Below are 22,842 nucleotides of genomic sequence, written 5' to 3'. Positions count from 1 at the left end.
CTCCATGAGCACACCTCTCCCTAAACTAATTTTTCATGTATAAGAACAGCTTGTGTGACATTAAGCGTTTCAGTGCAAAACAATTATTGCTTCTCTATGTAAATTAACTTGATCTCTGGATATAAAATTACTTTCTCGTGTACAAGGGTATACAGCAACATTTTTATTTCATTATTTTGAATTACATTACATACTCAGGAGGGGGAAAAAAGAAAGATTACTTTTATGTAACATCCCATTTCAAAATCAGATAACTGACAATTTCATCATCCTTGTAATCACAATAAATAGTGGCCTAATATCTACATTTAAAGTGTTATCTAAGCTTGTCCAGTTCATGGCATAAACAAAAGATACATATACATAATTGTTGTCAACAAGTAAGATGAGGATTTTAGGTTGCTTGTTTGTCCAGGTAGCAATAGAGATACATAGACACCCCCATCGCTGCCAACTAGAAAACAAAATACATTGTCAATTCAAGGTGGTGGTAAATAATTTGTCTGCTGCATATGATTGAAGTGCCTAACATGCATAAGGACATTTAAATGCATTTGGAAGCAGTGAAGATAATGATGCCCGTCGCTACAGCTTGTGCTGGACATGCAAAGTGGCAAATTGTACCAAACTAGGCTTAACCAATCATGATAAAGGCTACAGTCAAATCCTGAGAGCTGCTAAATGTAGTAATATAAACCCAATACACTTCTTTCGATACATTTGTTATTGTAACTGCATGATGGATGTGTTGTGTTTACCTCAATGGCAGTGACTCCAGCAGCTATTCCTCCCACAATGTCAACGTTCCTCTGGGTGACCTTAACAATTTGTTTAAAACAGCCCTGGGAAGAGAAACCAATATCAGATGAAAGGGCCCAAATCACATAAACGCACTGCTGGAATACACAGGGGCGTAGGAACCATCTAAAAAGTGGTGGTGGTGGGGGGGTCACATTTATACCATATCAGCTTGGCTCATGAATATTAATAAGGTTACATATCATTCGCCTAGTAATTCCTGCAGAACGGATGGTAAGTGGGCACTAGCCATTCCCTGCGTCCCAATGTCCATATAGTATGTGAGATTAGAATAAGTCTGTCCCAAAGCATAGAATGTTGAAAGAGTATGTCAAAAAAGTCCCCGGATGGTCTACTATTTTACAGTAGATTTTCGAAGTGTGGATCCATGCACACTATAACGGCTAATATTACCTACAACCCATTGCACTTCAGAGGAGGGTTCGGTTCAGGACTATAAATACGAGTACAAAGTGTTAAGAACTACAAAACATGGAATATGCGTGACGGTGAGAGGTTTAGATAAAGGTTTGAGTGACTAATAATCGAAGTTCAACCGGATGAAAAATATTTATTATTTAATGTTATTCGTGTTATATTTCATCTGCAATAACAATGTGGACTTTTATAAAGATCCGTTTGGCCATTAACTTTTAAATGCATCCTTATGCATTAATATGAGGAGAGTTCTCCGCATGAAAGACCTGCGAATGCAGATCACCGTGCTACTGCATTTCACTCCAATACGCTAGGAAAATTTAATTCAATTTGGAGGATTTTAGCTGTGACAAGAAGATTGACAGGTCATGTGACATGTCAGGATGCACCCGTTACAGATGCAATTGTATGACGTGATAGTATGTCTCAAAGCTTGTCTACTCCTTTACTACATACTCAAAAGTATGTATATTTTCTTCACAAAAAGAGTATTTTAGGTATAAGTAGGCGAATTGGGATGCAGCTATAGTTGGTTATGATGCCTTCAGCCAATCAGAGCTGTCATGACATAATTTTCCTGTGACTCCATGGTGATTGGATGAATTCGGAACCACATAGTACTCTTACTATTTCTACCATCTATTTCTAGTACAGAACTAAGAAGAGTAGTATGCTAGAAATGGTTTAAAATTCAGGACTAGTGTGCCCTTCAAGTAGACTCAGAAATTTAGGGTGCATCTCAATCAGCTCCCTAGTTTAGTAGTCAGGGCATTGATCAGGACATAAGTCAATGGGCTTACTCCCTGATCAGTGTCCTGACTACTGAGCTAGGGAGCTGATTGAGACGCACCATTAGTGATTACGAGTTCCGAGTACATGAATGGCAGAGTGAAGTTGTATTTGCAAGTGGGAAACTCAGAATTCTAGATGATACACAAGTTGCAGAGTTATGACTTTGGGCGATTTTGAAACATTGCAGAAACACTGATCTATCCACCTCATTCTTATTTCCTTGAATGTACACAACTTCAGATTCATTAGACGCATACATTAGAAGAAAAGCAAAGTGCAGTAAACGGTAATTATTTGTGCTTCAAACCAGTGTGTTTATAACCGCCATAATAAATTAAAATAATGTGACAACAAATACTAGTTTACAATATCAAGTAGCATTACAGACAGATAAAATAACTGGAAGGGACTGACACTGGAAGCCTTGCACATTCAAGTAAAAATGGCCACTCCTACATTAAAAATATGATCTTTAATCTACACTGCTCACTAAAAGGGAACACTTAAATCACACACTTGACTTTATAAACATCTAGAATTTGTTAAGAACAAAAGTATGTGACAACAGTCAATGGAAACCAAAATCATCAATAAACTGAGGGCTGGATTCAAAATCATACCAAAAATCTATGTACAAAAACTGAAGTTACGGACTGATCCAACTTGCATGAAGTTCATCACAGCAACTCATAATGTAAGTCAGTAGTGTGTATGGCCCCCACATGCCTGTATGCACTCACAACACAATCTGGTCATGTTCCTGATCAGATGGCGGATGGTGTCCTGGTCCTCCTCCCAGACCTGGATCGGGGCATCAGTGAGCTCCTGAACAGTCTGTGGTAGAGACCTGCACTCCCGCGGGACTCAACTCAAAAGAGTGCAACGCGGGACTAGATTTTATGGTCGAGTACGGGTGCGGGCGGTAAGGTACTCGTGTGTGTGTGTGTGTGTGGGTTGCGCGAGAATAAAACTATTCGCGGGTCTCCCGCAAAATAGAAATATCTTAAACTAAAAACAAATAAATTGTTATTCATCTATGCACAAAAGCAACAAGAACTACTAAAACAAATTTAAAAAACGATTTACAGGCGCCAACAGGCAGAGTTTCTGTTTATAACATGTTTTTGGAGCGTTGTGCAATCACGGATTATGTGTTGATTTCTAACAGGCAATGGCCAAACAGATGCATTTAAGATAGAATCCACTCTGAGTTTCTTAATGCTGAATCCTGTATGCTGGCAAATCCTCTGATTATAACAAAGAAAGTGTGTAGGCATTATGGAATTCATTGTGCAGTCATTTTCATTGATAACTGAGCTTTGTGAGATCGCGCTGAACTGAGATGTCAGCTTTTTAGGACTGTTTCATGGATATACAGAAAAAATAGATTTATACTTTTATGCGGGCGGGAGTGGGACAAAACATGAATGTTGCGGGCAGGAGCAAGAGAAGGTAACGTACATTTTTGCGGGAGCGGGCAGAAGTGGGACAGAATTCTGCGGGAGCTGAAAAATCCGTCCCGCGCAGGTCTCTAGTCTGTGGTGCTGTGGTGATGCTCCAAAGTGTCCCATAGGTTCCCCATTGGATTTAGGTCTGGGGAACATGAGGGCCAGTCAATGGCATCAATGCTTTCGTCATCTTAAAACTGCCTACACACTCTAGCCACATGAGTCGGGGCATTATCATGCACCCGGAGGAACCCAGGGCCCACTGCTCCAGCATAAGGTCTGACAATGGTATTTCATACCGGTGTCTAAAAGCAGAAAGGGAACAATTGGCTAGCGAGTGGAGGTCTCTTCGATCCTCCAAGGATATTCCTCCCCAGACCAAACGGTCATGCTGGATGATGTTATATGCAGCATAACGTTCCACGTTGCATCTCCAGACTATTTATTGTTTGTCACATGTGCTCAGTGCGAACTTGCTCTCATCCGTGAAAAGAACGGGGCGCCAATGGTGGACTTGAATTCTGGTGTTCGCTGGCAAATGCCAATTGAGCTACACGGTGCTGAGCTGTGAGCACAGGTCCCACTAGAGGACGTCGGGCCCTCGTGCCACCCCCATGAACAGTTTGGTCAGAAACATGCACACCAGTAACCTGCTGGAGGTCATTTTGTAAGGCTCTGGCAGTGCTCCTCGCACAAAGAAGCTGATACCGGTCTTGCTGCTGGATTGTTGCCCTTCTACATCCCTGTCCAGCTCTCCTGTCTCTCGGTATCCCCTCCATGCTCTTGAAACTGTGCTGGGAGACACACCGGACCTCTTTGCGACGGCACGTATGGATGTGCCGCCCTGGAGGAGCAGCACTGCCTGTGCAACCTGATTGGGTTGCAGGTACAGTGACAAGGACCCTAACAAAACACAAAACTAAAAACAAATCAGTCAGGAAGAATAAGGAGAGAACAATTGTCTATGGCCACCACCTGCAAAATCCTTCTCTTTTTGGGGGTTGTCTTGCTGTTGCCTCTCCAGCGCAACTGTTGTCACTTTCGTTTGCGCCAAAGCAAGTGAAACTGGTTCACAATCGCGTATGCTTCCTAATTAGACCGATTGAAATCCCTGAAGTTTACATGACTTGGTGTTACACTGTGATGATTAAGTGTTCCCTTAATTTTCTTGAGCAGAACAGTGTGAGAAAAGCAAGTGTGCAGTGAATTATAATGATTGATTTTGCAAGTTATTTTTATTTTACATGCTGTATTTCAGTCCTTTTCATCATTTTAAATTCAGATGTAGTTATTTGGCTACTTCAGTGTTATGTTTCGGACTTCAGTGCATGAGTTTCCCTGGCATACCTTAATGCAGCACCAATCAAATGCTATTTATGGCTGAGATGATTGGCTCAAAAAGAATTGTGCTGCTGTCAGAATTATAGTAAATATAAGTTGCTGATTTTATATTTCCAACTGGGAACCAGAGATTATTTTGACCCATTATTTATACTCAGTCAGCAACATTCTTTTTCTTCACACAGCAGCAAAAACGTATAGAATATATAATAATAATTTGCCAAAAAAGAAGCTAGTATTTATGCCCCTGGTAATAAGCACCTACTGTGTTCTAGCTTTAAACATGTTCAATCTCTTGCTAGCCTTTGCAGTGGAATTATTTGATAAAACTGCATGATCTGTGTGTTTCTCACCACCACATCACTCAAATCTGCATTGTCCTCATCACAGGGGAAGAGCTCTGGACCTGCACAACAGGTCGGAGGGTAAAGGTCTCCATTGTGCTTATAGTAGTAGGATTCAGAGAAGTCTGTGTAGTTGCTGAAGCCACAACACTGCAACTGTTACACAAAATGGAAGGGCACTAACAGTCAGTTTCATATTCACAAATATGTTCCCATGTTATACGTGTGATTATTGATCTGTAAAGCTCTTGAAGGGTTTTCATTTGCCTGTCAAACTCCAGGCAGTCTGTTTAGTATTCTCATTTTCACATTTACTGTCAACTACCCCATACTGGTTTAAAGGGCACTTTTGGCCAGGAAATTTGACATGATGGATTAATCTTATTGGACCACATACTGAAAAGCCTGAGGCATAGATCAATACTCATCTATGCATGCATTTGGTTGGTTGTGGCTTACTGTTGTCATGGTTGAGTTCCACAAGTCCGTGATGATTTGATCTTTCCCATACTTCTCTTTCAGCCCAGGTGTGGCCCACGCTTTTAGAATAATCTCAGTCTTTCAAAATCAGACAAAAAAGGAACAAATTAAAAGGTACACATGAGAATTCAGAAAGAAATGGAAACTCGCAGATACAAAATTGTACACAAACATACACTTATTTGTTTTTTTTGTTGTTTTTTTTACAGCAAACTGCTTTCACCACTGTCGCCACAAGGCCAATAGCCTTTACATTTATCATGACTAAATGAATCAAAGGCTCTAGGCAGTTATTGCTTTGCAATGCATTTTTTTTTGCTAGTCATAATTTTAAGCCTATTTCTTCATATATTGATTAGTGCTGTGAATCGATAAAAATAAATAAATAATGAATGAATCACATTTTTTCTGTAATTAATCATGATTAATCGCAATTAAAAAACATTGGAGTTTTTAATATTTTGATATTGTAATAATTTCAGTTACTCTCCAAATTAATGTCGAAACAATTTAAAGACATCATCAATGCTGCTGTCACTTTAAGATCGGCCGCTGCCGAACATGACGCGGATCTGACGCGCTGTCCCGCGCATCTCATTTTTAATTTAAGTTAATTTAAGACATTATTTAACTAATTTTAGACTCCTAATATGAGAATACTCGACAAAACTGGCATTTTGGCAAAATTCTCTGTGTTGTTGTTATTTTTTGTTCAAGAGCGAAAGAGAACTCGATGTGTGCACGCCACAGGACTGGCGTGTGTGGGTGTGTGTGTGTGTGTGTGTGTCAGGGTGTCCCTCGATTAGCTCCCTAGCCTCCTAGGTGGTGAATCAGTATATCGTGTACATGAATGTGGCCGACTGCCTGATCAGTGCCCTGACTACTGAACTAGGGATCTGATTGAGACACACCCACACAGACAGGACATTGACACAGCGCGTTCTCTTGTTGTCGCGCTTAGATTGTTTAAAAGCATTTACATGAATAAGAGCATGATCATATAATGTAACGCTGGGCAAAAATGGATATAAAAACGGACGCTGCGTTAATTATTTTTAATTATTATTTAAAATTTTTAATAGTAGTAATAATAGTTAATTTGCCCAGCACTAATATTGATACTTTTGGCTTTCTAAGATTTACATTAATTTGCACAAGCATATGTCAAATGCATGAATATTAGGGCTGTCAAAGTTGCATTCACATTATTTTATACAATTTTTACAATAAGCTACAATACACTTTACAAACTAAAAAAAAAAACTGACGCAACATATGACGTCGGACGTAGAGTAAGCTTTTTGAACTGCGAGAGGCATAACACTTTCTTTGTAAGTTGAATATGGAAGGTGGTCTGGTGGAAGCTAGATATTTTACTTAATAAAGTTTTAAACATGGATATTTTTCTTACAAAAACCCATCAATTCGCTTCAGAAGGCCTTTATTTACCCCCGGGAGCCGTGTGGAATAAGTTTATGATGGATGGATGCATTTTTTTGAGCCACGTTCACTGCCATTATATAAAGCATGGAATGCGTCAATGATAAAAGCGTCATGATATGTATTTCTATAACTCTGATTGTATTCATCAGAAAGAAGAAAGTCATATACACCTAGGATGGCTTGAGGGTGAGTAAATCATGGGGTAGTTTTCATTTTGAAGTGAACTAGGCTAATCCTTTAACTTTTTTTACATCATTAACACATTTAATATTGTAACATTGCCATTTATCAATAAACCATGAGGTATTTACTGGTAATTTATTTATAAATGAATGTTTAACAAAACCAGTTGTATTTTGAACTTCAATCATTATCAAAGCTCAACAAGTACGAAATGCCTATTATTTAGTGTTGTTTATGCTTTGTGATGCATGCTTGCGTTCGCTTTATCGCTCTCTCTCTATTCTCTTACTTTCTCCCTTCTGTCTTATTAGTTGGAATTTGATTAATAAACCTAGATGAGTTTTAGTCACACAAGGACTCTGTTGCTAAGTGTTACTTGTGTATGTGTGTTTGTTGGGAAAGGTGGGGTCAGCAAGAGTGGTCTTCTGCACAGCATGCCTGTGGGGATGTGCAGACAAAACACAATTAAAAGTGCTCCCCCTCCCACCTGAAGCAGTGGAAGCTACACAGATCAGTAGACTTATTACATGCAAGCTAATCCATCAATGTCTGCTGGAATTCCCTCACAATCTAGACAGGACAAAGCGCTGTAAGGCAAGGGAGCGATTGCTAATTGCTGATCTGAGACCAGTGCGTATGGCACAGAATGCCATTTATAACGTCAACTGAAAGTAATACAATATAAGAACGTAAATTGAATGTGCTTTTTCTTATCATAATAACAATCTTTAATTTAAACAGAGAAAATGTTATTGCCAAACGACACCACATCAGCTTAGTTATTGAAATTACATTTTGGATCACACAATAAACAGCTCTGACCAATGGAACATTAAAAAAGTAATCTCCACAACGATTTGGCTTATTCCATAACAATTTTACATGTTAATGTAAACATGTAATGCTATTCAAATAACATTGTATGATTCTTATGACTTTGTAAAGCCTACTTCTTATCAAAACTACAACAGGCAGCTGCTCATAGACATGCACATGAATTATTAAAAGGGCAATTTCTTCTGTCATGATAATAAATAAATAAATGAATGAATGAATGGATAAAAGTGTGATGGTGACAAACAGCACATTAAATGGGTATTTGCATGCTTAATGTTCCTCTGAATGATTTAGTCGATCTATAATTCACAAGAATGTCCTGCACTCTTCCTTTCTGGTGACTCCAGTAGCATTAACCGCTCTGGCTTGTTGATGAAGTACTGCGTTTTAACCAGTTAGCTGTATAAATGATGTTTCATGAAAAAACTGATTCTACGCTTGAATAAATTCCTAGAAGACTATTTTAAATACCAGTGGAGTAGATCTACAATTACCAGACACCACAAGTGTACACGGTGGTCCAAAATTAGTTTTAATTAGAGTGAAATGGCCTCTATTTTGGCATTTCTTTTTGATTTCATCCTTTTTTTATTAAAAATGGTGACCTAACAATGAGTGAAACTAAACTACACTTATTTATATTTAATTAATTAATTCATTCATTTTATTAGTATTTGTATTAATATTTTGTGGAGTATGGTAAGTTGTGTAAAGCCTGATGATCATGTATGTTATCCAGCATGATTTGAGCAGGTTCTAAAGAGATTCTTGTGATGCAATGGAAACAAAAATATCTCACCTTGAATTAACATAAAAAATGTGCTTATTTAATTAGTGATATTAAATATTAAGAAATATTAAGTTAAAATGAATACATGATTATTTTGATTAAAATAATCAAAATTATGAAATTAAACTTAAAATATTAATGAATAATTTGTATTTATTATTAGCCTTAGATGCTGACATGGCATTAAATAAAACACTCTGTAAAACAAATCCGTATTAATATTAATTAATATTTATTGCATGTAATTTATAGCATATTTTTCTTTCTTTTAACATTTTTTGAATCCCATATTTTTTGTGAAGATTTATATATATATATATATATATATATATATAGTATATATATTTGAGAATCTAAAGGTCTGAAATCTTCACAAAAAATATGTGAAGATTTCAGACCTTTAGATTCTCAAATATATATACTATATATATATATATATATATATATATATATATATATATATATATATATATATATATATATATATATATATATATATATATATATATATATATATATATATATATAATATAAATAAAGTTATCTTTCGTGCTTGAACAAACAATAATACAGAATTATGCCAAAATGTCCGTTTTGTCAAGTATTATCATAAGAGTAGTCTTAAATTTGTTAAATAACGTCTTAAATTAACATAAAGAGTTGTGAGAAAATGAGATGCGCGTCATGTTCGCCAGCGGCAGATCTTAAAGTGACAGCAGCCTAATAAACCAGGTTCTGTGATGTCTGTCATAATGTTAATCAAAGAACAAAGGTAGCTTTAATAAGGATTAATCTATATTTAATGTATAATGTATGCAGTTAAGAAAGGTGTTTGATAAGTTTTTTTCAGGTTGTAAGGCCACAGCAATATGACATTTATGTTATGGGTTTATGTGAAGATTAAAATTAAAAGGTTTTATTTTTATAAGCCTAATACATGTTGAAATTGCTAGATTCCAATGATACTAATGCTGAATGTCTATCATTAATGTAAAAAAAACAACAACAACAACTCAGAGAGACATCAGTAGCAGTATACTGGCCTTCATTCATAAAATTATGCCATTATAATGTCTTTAAGTTGTTTCTACATTAATTTGACTGTAAAATTATTACAATATAAAAATATTAAAAACTATGTTTTTAATCATGATTAATTACAGAATAAATTCGTATTGATTATTTCGTAATTTTTTTATCGATTGACAGCACACACACAGACACACACACACACACACATATATATATATATATATATATATATATATATATATATATATATATATATATATATATATCATTATATATTGGGTTAACTATTCATATGCATTAAATGAGATTTCTGTCTGTTAAATAGAATTCAATTTTTTAATTTGCCCTAAAAGGGCCTTTGTGTTTTTTAATTAAATGGCATTATTCTCTTAACATACCCTCCATAACTCATTTAAAGTTGTTGTAATTATTATACATTTCACTAAATGGGTGAAGCTCTGTATGTAAATCGCCTGTTTTGCATATAAAATGCCTAAACGTCAATATTGTAGTGCGATAAATTGCTCAAAGTGAGAGTGCTGGCATAGCGCCTGAGGCAATCTGGGAGTTATTAAGTGGCTGAATGTGCTGGAGCCATTTCAAACCCCCTAATTTAATGATGGCCAGAGTATGATGGGAATTTACATGCAGCTAAAATGAAAAGAGAGACAAAGAGTGAGTGGGGGGATGGGGAGGCCTGGCAGAGAGGTCAGTGGTTTACAGCAAGACTCACGTATGAAGAATAAACCAATGATACTACTGCAGCTGCCGTCTCAGCAATGCAAATGATCAGGATGATGGAGAAGAACTGGTAGCAGAAGAGAGTGAACAACAAAACTTTAATGTAAAATCATTATATTCATTTGGCACTTGATATTTGGCAATAATAGGATTGAGATTTACCAGTATAAGAAGACATTTGCTCTCTTTCTGAGCACCGCAGCACCCCAGCAATCCTAGTAGGGTCATAACTACTCCAATAGTGATGCTGAAGATTCCCACATTGACATGACTCATGAACTGATCAGTAAAGGGAGGCAAATTTTTGATAAAGGAATCTTTATTCATAGTCACCCATATCCCTGCAGCTGCCATACACATGCCCGCCAACTGTCAAAAAAAAGTTCCACTTTTTACTTTCACAAATACACCATTGCATTTCAATAGTAATATGCTAATGCTTATACGTATTGGATAACATATACATATACAGAGCCGTAACCACCATAGACAATGAGGGAAACAAGTTACTATAGACAAATTGATCATTGTAACCACTGTAAAAAATCACTGGATTTTTTTTTCCAATCACTTTGGACTTTATTTGACTTGCTGCTGCATATAGCTGGCAAGGTTCCATAATGTAACACACACAGAGCAAGCGATAACAGTGCGTGTCCGTTGGCACAGAGCAAGAGAAGCAGAGTGTGCGTTTTAAATGAATTTCTATTGCAGTTAAAGACTGCATGAAATGGAAATTACGATAGTCTTTTCTTCCTTACTGTGATGTAGACCGATCAGGCATAACATTATGACCACTGACAGGTGAAGTGAATTCTCTTCATCACGGCACCTGTTAGTGGGTGGGATATATTAGGCAGCAAGTGAACATTTTGTCCTCACAGTTGATGCGTTAGAAGCAGGAAAAATGGGCAAGCTTAAGGATTTGAGCGAATTTGACAAGGGTCAAATTGTGATGGCTAGACGACTGGGTCAGAGCATCTCCAAAACGGCAGCTCTAGTGGGGTTTTCCCGGTCTGCAGTGGTCAGTATCTATCAAAATTGGTCCAAGGAAGGAACAGTGGTAAACGGTGACAGGGTCATGGGCGGCCAAGTCCATATTCCTAAAATATAGGAAGGGACTTGTATTTGTCCAATGAGAATTATGTTGTCCAATGAGAATCATTGTTGTTTGCCATTGCTATGTAATCTCATGTGAGTGACAGGTTGTCCCACCCTCGCACCAAAAACATAACAGTCTTTAGAGAATTTGCAGATGCCACTGCAAGTGGGATGGGAAGTTATTTTGATTAAAGATTATGAGGTCACATGAATAAAAAAAAATATTTAGATAGACGGATAAATAATTTACTGTATAATAAATACAGCAATATTCAATTTTTAAAAAAGTCAATTTTGATTTCATGGTGACTTTAAAGGGGTTTCTAGTTGTACAAAGCGTAATGCTAAATCACTGAAGTGACCCTTTAAGCTTGGTACTGTGAATTGTGGGATTGACAGTGGGTCGGAGAAAGCATTAAGAGCAGCCAAAAGTTAAGAAACTATGCAAATACCAAGCGAAAAATGCCGGAGGACAGCCAATCACCATGAGATGAAGTGACGTCTGTCATGTGCGTTTCAGAATCTATTTACTGGAGTTTCTGTTGAATTTAGTGAATAAATCATATTTTTACACATTGGATGCGTTGCAGTTGCTGTAAATGTTAAACACTGCAGTTTGGATGCTCACATTCTGAACAGACTGGCTGTGTTTACAAATGTTAATTAAATTGACGCTTTATCTTTACTTTGGGGATCCGGAAAAAAGCTTGCATCTTACCGACTGTAATTGTGTGTGTATATATATATATATATATATATATATATATATATATATATATATATATATATATATATATATATATATATATATATATATATATATATATATATATATATATATATATATATATATATATATATATATGATGTTTATATTGCCCGTGTGCTGAAAAAGACTTATATGTGATTATACACCGGCTACAGACACACACCAAAGCAGAGGTATTGTAATGTACTAGTGTTTTGGGCGGCTGTAGAGGACATGTGACAGCAACTTTGTTCAAGTGTCAACCACGCTTTTTGATCTTTATAAGGGGGTATCAAATGCAGATGTATTTTATCTCAGCGTAAGTAGATTTACTGGGTAAGTGACTTTTTATTGTTGTTAATCACAGTAATCCTGTAGTCTTCAAAATCCTCTCATAATAAGGGGCGGCAGTGGCTCAGTGGTTCATGTAGGTTGTCTACAAACTGGAAGGTTGGTGGTTCGATCCCCGGTTCCACCTGACCAAGTGCTGAGGTGTCCATGAGCAAGACACCTAACCCCAGCTGCTCCCGACGAGCTGGATGGCGCCTTGCATGGCTGACACCGCCGTCGGTGTATGAATGGGTGAATGTGAGGCAAATGTAAAAGCGCTTTGGATGGCCATAGGTCTGTTAAAAGCGCTATATATAAATGCAGTCCATTTACCATAAGTAGAGTAAACAAATTATGAAAATACACTATATTGCCAAAAGTTTTGGGACACCTGCCTTTACATGCACATGAACTTTAATGACATCCCATTCTAAATCTGTAGGGTTTAACCCTTTGCAGCTATAACAGCTTCAACTTTTCTGGAGAGGCTTTCCACAAGGTTTAGGAGTGTGTTTATTGGAATTTTTGACCATTCTTTTAGAAGCGCATTTGTGAGGTCAGACAACGCTATCTCACGACCAATTCGTACATATTTTACGAGGTGGCTAATTCGTACGAATTTGTACGACCTCACTCGTACGAATTTGTAAGTTTTGTCTAAACCCCAGTGACGGGTAGGTTTAGGGGCGGGGTTTGAGGTAGGTCATTCGTACGAATTCATACAAATTTGTCAACTCTTGGCAACTCGTCAATTACGTACGAATTAGCAAAAATCGTACACATTCGTATGAGTGAGGTCGTACAAATTCGTACTAATTAGCCACCTCGTAAAATATGTAAAAATGTGTGAGATCGGGTTGGGTCAGACACTGATGTTGGACGAGAAGGCCTGGCGCACAATCTCCGCTCTAATTCATCCCAAAGGTGTTCTATCGGGTTGAGGTCAGGACTCTGTGCAGGCCAGTCAAACTCGCTCAACCATGTCTTTATGGTCCTTGCTTTGTGCACTGGTGCACAGTCATGTTGGAACAGGAAGGGGCCATCCCCAAACTGTTCCCACAAAGTTGGGAGCATTCAATTGTCCAAAATGTCTTGGTATGCTGAAGCATTAAAAGTTCCTTTCACCGGAACTAAGGGGCCAAGCCCAACCCCTGAAAAACAACCCCATACCATAATCCCCCCTCCACCAAACATTACACTTGGCATAATGCAGTTAGGCAAGTACCGTTTGGCAACCGCCAAACCAAGACTCGTCCATCGGATTGCCAGACAGAGAAACGTGATTCGTCACTCCAGAGAACACGTGTGATATTACGTGGCCTACCACTTCATGGCTGAGTTGCTGTTGTTCCCAATTGCTTCCACATTTGTTATAATACCACTAACAGTTGACCGTGGAATATTTAGTAGTGAGGAACTTTCACGAATTTACTTATTGCACAGGTGGCAACCTATCACTGTACCACGCTTGAATTCACTGAGCTCCTGAGACCAACACATTCTTTCATAAATGTTTGTAGAAGCATCTGCATGCCTAGGTGCTTGATTTTATACATCTGTGGCCATGGAAGTGATTGGAACACCTGAATTCAATGATTTGGAGGGGTGTCCCAATACTTTTGGCAATATAGTGTATCTTAATATAAGAAATGTTTGCATATGAACTGTATCAAGGACAGTAATGTGACTACCTGTAGGTTAAAAACTTTTGTATCTTTCAAAACAAACTGAAATCTGATCCTAAGTAACGTGTATATATAACTCATATTTTAGGTCATGAAACATTACCATACCTCATTCTCAAGTTATTTTGCTACAGTATAAGCTCTAGTTTACACAAAAGCTTTATTACCAGAGGCATGTATCAGTTATAGTCATATGGATTTGGCTCCTTTATCGTTTGCATTTTCCCATGACCTTTTATTCTCACCATTACGTTGTACGATAAGAGGCCCTGCATGGATTTCCCATTATTGCCAGAGTGTACCTGAGTTATGTGTGTTCTGCCATAGAGGTAGGTCATTCAACAATGGCAATGGCTCAATAGAAAACTAAAGGGTGCCCTTAATGGCCACAAGCCTGCAGGATTAGGTGCTCGACTGCTCATTTATGTCACTTCCAGGATACTTCGCAGACAATAGGTCTGACACATTACCAGGTCTGTTGGATCTCCTGGGGTAATGATGGAAGCACAGAGTTGTTGTCATTCTGCGTCTTCTGATGATCAAGAGCTAGAAGCAATACCACGGTTGCCTTATTTAACTGTAAATGTAGAAGAGGTTTATTCATCGGCTCTGTCTATTTCAAGCGACGTCTCTAAGCAGAATGATATGCGTCCAATTGGATATCAAAAGGTCTAAGCCCCAGAGCACATTTGGTGGTGGTTTAGGTTAATGAGTGGGTTGGTGTCAGTATGTTAATTCACAGTCGGTGCCATAACCATCTCTGAAACCTGATATGTTCTGTCAAACTCAATCACGGCTGCTCAAATCCAACTCAGCTGGCTGACAGCTGAACATGAAACACCCAATACTCCTTCCTGTCAATGTTTATTTTTTCCACATGAGAATAATTTTCATTTTATCATTTCCCGTTTGCGCTCATGGAGCTTTGGGAATTGTTTGAGTGTTTTAGCAGTTTAACTGTCAGCTTTTGATAATGGGCACATCTGTAAGCAAATAGAATGTGACAGGCATATTACCTTTAACTTCTTTTCTTCAAAGTTTCTTTCTTTCTGCTATAATTATTACCGGTGTTGTTGTTTTTTGCGAATGATGCTTTGATGAAATGCCACCATGCATGGCTTAATGTTGGAAATGTCACGTCAAAGGAAGATACACCTGGAGAGATTACATGGAAATCAGATTGTGTGTAAGGAAAGGAATTGGCAGAACACTGTATGGAAGGGCAAGAAAACAAGTTGAATGTCCATACATGGGGAGTTATGAAGACCACTGTGTATGGGGATCTACATAGAAAAAAAGAGACATCCAGAGGGCTGTCTTGCTGAATGAATGTAAGACGAAATGAGTTGAATATTTTGAATATAAGCAGCCTCAATTTAGTGGTCTCAATGTGATATGTTGCTTTGTTGGACCGTCTTGGCTCACAGTCTTGGCTGACACCCAGATATTTAACCCAACAACAGGAATTAAATCTAGTTGTTGTAACCATTTGAGAAATATTCAATGGTAGTATTTGCTCTTGGACACTTCATGTGTTTTTATTTATACAGTATTATTGATTTTATTGATAGCTATCCAAGTGCAAATACTCTCCAAGGTGCATTTGAAATGGATAGCAATCCGAACACAGCTCGAGGTGGTTTCAGACACAACTTAGCCAAATGTAAATGCATTTAGTGGTGGTTCAGTCTGCATACATAAAGCCTCACCCCAGGTTGCAAATACTCCCTATAGCATTCAAATCTAAACATCCAAAAACTTGAACCCCTGCATAATTTGACATTTGTGGGCAGCTAATTCTTATTTAGCAGAAAGTCATTTAAAGGCCACTTCAGCGCTGGGAAGATGAATGCGTATTTAGGTAATTTATGTAGTAGAAATGTGAAATTATTTTTGAATTTGGTGCCTTCTAGACTGAGAAAAGACAGAAAATGTATTTTTGTCTCATGTGACTGAAAGACAACAACTCCCAGAATGCACTTGCTTCGCTGCCCAACGAGGCCACTCCCAAAGCCACGGCCACTGGTTATCACTTGCCCACCATGGCACCGCCCCACCGTTGTTTTGATCTTCAAATAATTTAGTTCAGTTAGAGAACAGACAGTACAATTAAAAACTGAATGTGTCTTTTCAATAAAGTGTGAGTGAGCCGAATGAACGAGCGCGGCAGTCATTCACGACGTGTGTCCAGTCTGGCGCGTTTTCAGATCATGCCTATGGAAGCTAAACTTTCATAGGAATTCATTGAAAAGTTGAAACACTCACTTTGCTTCGAAAATTTTTCCAGAAATAAAATGCATAATTCTCTTGTCTCAGGGGGACATGAGGGGGGAAAGTACAATAATTTGAAAATACTACCGGGTTTCAACTGATACAAAGCTTAAAGGGGGGGTGAAATGCTGTTTCATGCATACTGATCTTTTGGCACTGTTAAAGACTTGGATTCCCATGCTAAACATGGACACCGTTTCATAAGCTAAGGTGGACGTTTAATGGGAGTATTTCTTTGCCAAAATTAGTACTTCCTGTTAGTCATAAGTTTCGGAAAGTTTTTTTCGATCATGGGTCCGCTTGACGTCAACAGGGCGGAATTTCCTTGTATGGGCCGTACGGACAATTCTACCGGAAGAGCGCGCGCGCGAGAGAGAGAGAGCGTGAAAGCAATAGGCTACGCCCATCAGAGCGCTGGCTCGTACAGATGGAATTTGCTTTTCCGGATCAACAACTGAGTTGCGCAAATATTTATGTCTGTTCCCTGCATTTCGGTGCCGATTGTTTTATAAACAAGGCCCAGTTCGACGCCGGATTTTCAGATCGCCTAATACTGAAGGATGGAGCGGTCCCAACGATAAAGGTCCCAACGTTGGAACCGCAGGTTTGACTGCTTCAAATGTCTGTTTTTGCCTATGCCCATCAAGTAGCCCAAACATGATCACGTATTGATCAATGGAGCATGCGATGTATAGTGTGTGTACATTTGTTTAGCTGGCCACTATATGTGTATGTTTGTGTATTGTAAAAGCACTCCAAACAACAATACACAAAGAATGGGGAAATATGTTGAACTAAATAAGCGCGGTTCTTCATTCAAATGCGCTACTATTCCATGTCTTTCTATGTAAACACTAGCCTGACGCGCAAAACCAGTCCGCTTACTACAAATCATGTCTTCACAAAACACGCGTAAACACACACACACACACACACACACACATTGTAACACTCGCGCTTGACATGGTGTTCTAAATAACACAAGCCGCTAAACATATTATATAGTTAGTGTAACTTATACCACATAGTCGACGTCCTGCTCTAGTCGTTTTTGCTGCTGCTCCTGTTCAACTTCAGCCTCTGGGTCTGATTCCGGATCATAGATGTATGGCTGTATCTGATTAAAAGCCATTTTTTATGTTGAATAAAGTTTTTCCCCGCTTTTAGGGATGACGCAGCTTTCAGACGCACTCAACACAGTAACAGCGGCGCGCGCTCGACATTCTTTAGCTCCGCCCACACGATACGCCCCCAGCCGCACGGCTTTTTCCGGAAAGACTCGGAACAGCGCATCTTTCTTTTATAATTATAATAAAAATAAAGACTTTTCGGAGATATGCAGGATGCAGTGCTACTCTATAGGTACTCAAGATTGACATGAGACTGACTGAAACTGAGTGTCCCCCCCCCCCTTTAATGCTAATCGCTGAAGTAACCATTTAATGACATATAATATGGTTTTCATCCACCACACAACATTACATTATTTACAGCATATTTGACAATAAAGGCCAGTTCACATCAGGAATGATAACGTTCTGTTTATAATAAGCACTCGCTGCAGTTATATCATCTGCTGTATTAAATGCTCAAGCTTTTGCCGGGTAGATTCCGATTGGCTGTCAATGTTTTTCATCATTCATCAGCTGGGGAAAAAAAAGTTCTCAAAGTGATTTAAATGATAGTTATAGTTATCATAAACGTTAGCTATCATCTTAGTTATCGTCCTATGTGTGAACGGCCCTTAAATACTTTATGCAGGAAATAAACATTTCACATAATGCCAATGCGCACATAGTATTACTAACCTATGAATATGCTAAAAAGACTAAACCTCAAAAATTTGTTTATCTTTTGTTGACCCTCCATTGCTCTCGAATCACTCTGTCAGACATAAGACTGATTGACTGACTGATTGGTTTATGTTGAATTATGACAAAAAGAAAAGCAAAAAGCACCTAGTTATAAATCTCTCTCTCTCTCTCTCTCTTTATTTTTTTATAGAATTAAATATTTGCAGAAAACCTTGACCTTACCGTATTCAGTATAACCTCTGTAATGCCAGTTTTGTCCTCTACAAGTCTTGGCAAGTATTACGACTGATAAGTCAGATCAGATAAATTGTTCACCAAATAGAAACCAACAGTATGCTGCTCTAGCAATGCTTTGAATGAAATATTGCACACAAATATGCATGCTTTCCTTTGTTCTAGTATCTACAGCCTTAACAATCTCCTGTCCCACCAAGCAACCCAGCATACCCATCATTTCAGGCACTTGCAGGCTTTAACTCTCAAACAAAGAGGCTGTGAACAATAATGAGATGAAAATTGTTGCATGTGAGCAAGTGTGACCGCTTTACTCACATTCACACTTTGACTGTGATCATCAAGACTTCACCATGGAGCAATGAAACATTTTCTAATGGATTCGTGTTATCGGTTTGCATTAGTTCAATTTATGTGTGTACCGTGTGCGTTTGTTGTAAAGAGAAGAGGATAAATTATTTATTGCTCATTCGGAGGCAGGCTGAATCTATTTCATTCTTTACACCACACATAAAAGTCTCAGTCAATGAATAAAGAAATGCAATTATTCTTCTAAACACCCCTCTCCCCGCACTCAAATGTAAACATTTAATGAGAAAATAAAGCATACTTACGAAGATAAGCAAGTTGAACACAACCATCACAACTTTGACAAATGTAAAGCAGCCCATTTTAATCTGTAATGAAGCAATAAACATAAATCAGAGCTGCATTTGATAGTTTGGTTGTTTTTCATACACACACTTGCACACATATCGTACATGTTTTTAAGTGACTCCTTATTACTTAAATCAATTCAAATCAAATTTTGTTTAGCTTATGTAAAAGCAACTCACCTGTTTTGATCCAAAGTGCAGTAATATATACGTAAACACAGATGAGTGAGTTGTTAAGTGAGGAATAGACAGAGATGGAAAAGAGACAGAATGAGAGGGAAAGAGTGGAAGCGACTTGAACAGGTGAGATGGGTGTGGTTTGGATATAAAATAGCTGGTTAGAGTGGATTTATTGTGGCTTGAGTGTCATATGACTAGCATTGCCCTGCAGTCAAAGTGGTTTCCAATGTGGATTACCTACAGGATGTCACTTAAATGCATATGGGCCAAAATCTCCCACACACATAATGATGATGTTACTGCTTTCCTTGCTTCTGAATGGTAACGATTAACTTAAGTAATTTGAAATGTACTCGTGACACCAATTCAAAAATAAAATACATAATTGAATAGGATGGTTTTTTTTTTTTTGTATGACACATTGTTCAAAGGTCAGAGTATCTGAAATGTCAAGATGAAAGTAGTACCAAATACACGGTACACATCTTTAAGGTTGACTTTGATTACTACCTATCAGGTGTTGTACATTCCTTAATTTCCTTTGTGTACTTTAATGTGTGGTTTCCTTTGTTCTTTTGTACCAAAGCAAATATTTCTGCCAGTAGAGGGCAGTATTGCAGTGCAAAGGCTCTCAGCTTGCATGGCTTTACTGGTTCACCATTGTGGTATCGTAGATACTTGGAGATGATTGATGGTCCCTTAGAGGAGGAAAATGTCTTTGTCCAGTTTTATCCATAGAAAAACAAAACAAAGAGATATAAAATCCCCTCAGCATATGATTTTGAAGATTTTTTTGAGTCAGTGTGTGTGTGTGTGTGTGTGTGTGTGTATATGTATGTATGTATATATATATATATATATATATATATATATATATATATATATATATATATATATATATATATATATATATATATATATATATATATATATATATATATATATATATATATATAATATTTATAATCCTCTTTGCCTTGCATGCCTCTCTACCTATACTTTTCTGTACCTTCTCTCATATACATTTACCTTTGTCCTGCATGTTGTTGCATCTTTCTCAACTCTCTCTTCATCTCTATACTTTTTTGCTTTACCTTCACCGAATCTCATTTCCACCTATTCGCCTTCCGATCTTCATGGCCAGCATTATTTGACATTCCTCACACATCTAAGACTGGACCCTGCAGGCGAGAAAATCACATAAAGAAAAAAAAATTGACAGATTGCCTGGTGCCACCTTGCCAGAGTTAAACACATATCAGCAGCAGCCCTCTTCGTAATATCACTTTAATGGTCCTATTGTGAGTTATGACAATCTCGCCAATCCCATCATTAACTCATCCAGTCCTTAATCTCACCAAGAAGAGCACCTGTCAGGCATCATTAGGAATTAAAGCAGTTAATAACCTCCACACATAGTCCTGTTTTTTTGGGAGGGGGGGAGAAAAAATATTAGGTGGACACTTTTTCATCATAAGTAAGTCAAGTGTCCCAAGCGAAAGAAAATGTAGCTATATCAGTGGAGCCAGTAAAACATGGACAGCCGTAATGAGGTTGGCTAGATTAAGTATTATCTGTTCTCTCCAGGGCAGGAACTCAGGTGATGCATGGTTGGTTTCTCGTAGTTGCTGTGATGATACAGAGGGGTACATTTCGTCATTAAGGATCTCCTCCCAGGACAGGACCCTTGTCATAGGCTGGCCAATAATATGACCTGCGAACCTGCAAAACAAGCAGCTCTGCTCTAATGAGCAAGTATGCGACCGCGAGAAAAGAGGGTTACCATAATGGCTCATAAGAATCTCAGGACCATTTTATTTGATTAGATAAAGCTGAGATCAGGCAAGTGAAAACTCTGATTTATTATATCATTAACAACAAAAACACGGTGGTTCCAGTCTTCCAAAACAAATCCTTTGTCAAGTTCACCATCTGGAGAAAACAAATACCCTTAAAACCGTATGCGAATAGTCATAGGGGAAAAAACACATCAGGCATTCCTATTACTTTATTAAGACCACAAGAGAACCCTCCCTGACAGCAGTCAGTATAATCACATTGTAAACACAGCCTGTAAATCCCTCTGTGAGACTTTCCTTTTCATCATAGTGAGGGATTACGAAATGCGCAGAGCAGCAAACAGAGGCAGTAGTGACTGTGCCTAAACACAGACTCCCCTGTGACCTCTATTGTCTCCCCTAGTATTAATTTATCACAGGAAGCCATAAGCAAATGCATATTAATTCAAGTTGGTCCATCATGCCATAGGCGACTAGGCCTATAAATCAGATCAAGGAGAAGTGCCTAACACAGTTTATGGAAAAGGAGAGAGAGGCATTGCTTCGCATCACAGTCTTATTCCTTTGTTCTATACATTGTCCACGAGACTGTGGACAGCGTGTAAAAGGATTTTTTTATGCATATGACATTTGCGCTATACTCCTAGCCACGCAATAGCTACATTTACCTTAATTTTAGCTATTGCATGGCTTGGAATATAGCGCAAAATGCATATGGACATATTTTCGGTGTTTTTAGGAGTTTTAGACCTTGCCAGCCATGGTCACTATGAACTGCTGTTTCATAGCATAAACTGTATAAAGATTTTTGAAGTCAGAAAAGGAGTTTGACTCCAGCGTAATCCAGCTATTAGAGGCCTCTCCCCAAGAGATTTGGTAAATGGAAAATACCCATTGCTAAAGGTCTCAAATAGTGCTCCAAGCCCCTGTAAATTGTTTTCAGATAGAATAGAGAAGTATTTGGGGACGAAAAAAGGTCTAACTGAGCCTCTGTGGCATGGGCCCTCTTGGTTCTTTCCAGGGGGTTGATCATGATATGGAGGCTCTCATGCAATAAATGGCTTCAGGGAGAGCTGGAGATGAGCATCCCCGGAGCGTGGCTCCCCTTAACGACGCCTCCCCTTTCACCTACGGAAATGTTAAGTACGGGCTCGGGAGCACTGAAGCGGAGCGATGTCCGCCTGGCCGTATTTCATGCAGATGGGCAGGTTAAATATGCCAGCCACGCATCCGATGCCGGGCCATCTTTTTCTCTTCTCCTACCTTAATCTCGCTCTTTGCGGTGTCACTCCTTCAATGCATTTTCTACTCTCTTAGTTTTATCAGGCATGCATTATAAGTGTCTTCTTAAAGGGCT

General features: G+C 38.2%; 1 protein-coding gene across 1 annotated transcript; it reads right to left on the bottom strand.

Moving 5' to 3' along the window:
• Window positions 1–394: 394 nt before the first annotated feature.
• tspan1 (tetraspanin 1) lies at window positions 395–19,521 on the bottom strand (the record flags this gene model as incomplete). The annotated part of the gene is made up of 7 exons (XM_079841343.1): window positions 395–454; window positions 759–842; window positions 5,171–5,317; window positions 5,621–5,719; window positions 10,660–10,734; window positions 10,830–11,036; window positions 19,465–19,521. 7 exons carry the CDS (start codon window positions 19,519–19,521, stop codon window positions 395–397), a joined length of 729 nt encoding a protein of 242 aa, XP_079697469.1.
• Window positions 19,522–22,842: the final 3,321 nt, after the last annotated feature.

The sequence above is a fragment of the Gobio gobio genome, assembly GCF_949357685.1.
Source record: "Gobio gobio genome assembly, chromosome: 17".
Taxonomy (NCBI): Eukaryota; Metazoa; Chordata; class Actinopteri; order Cypriniformes; family Gobionidae; genus Gobio; species Gobio gobio.
This window is presented reverse-complemented; position numbering and strand designations above follow the sequence as displayed.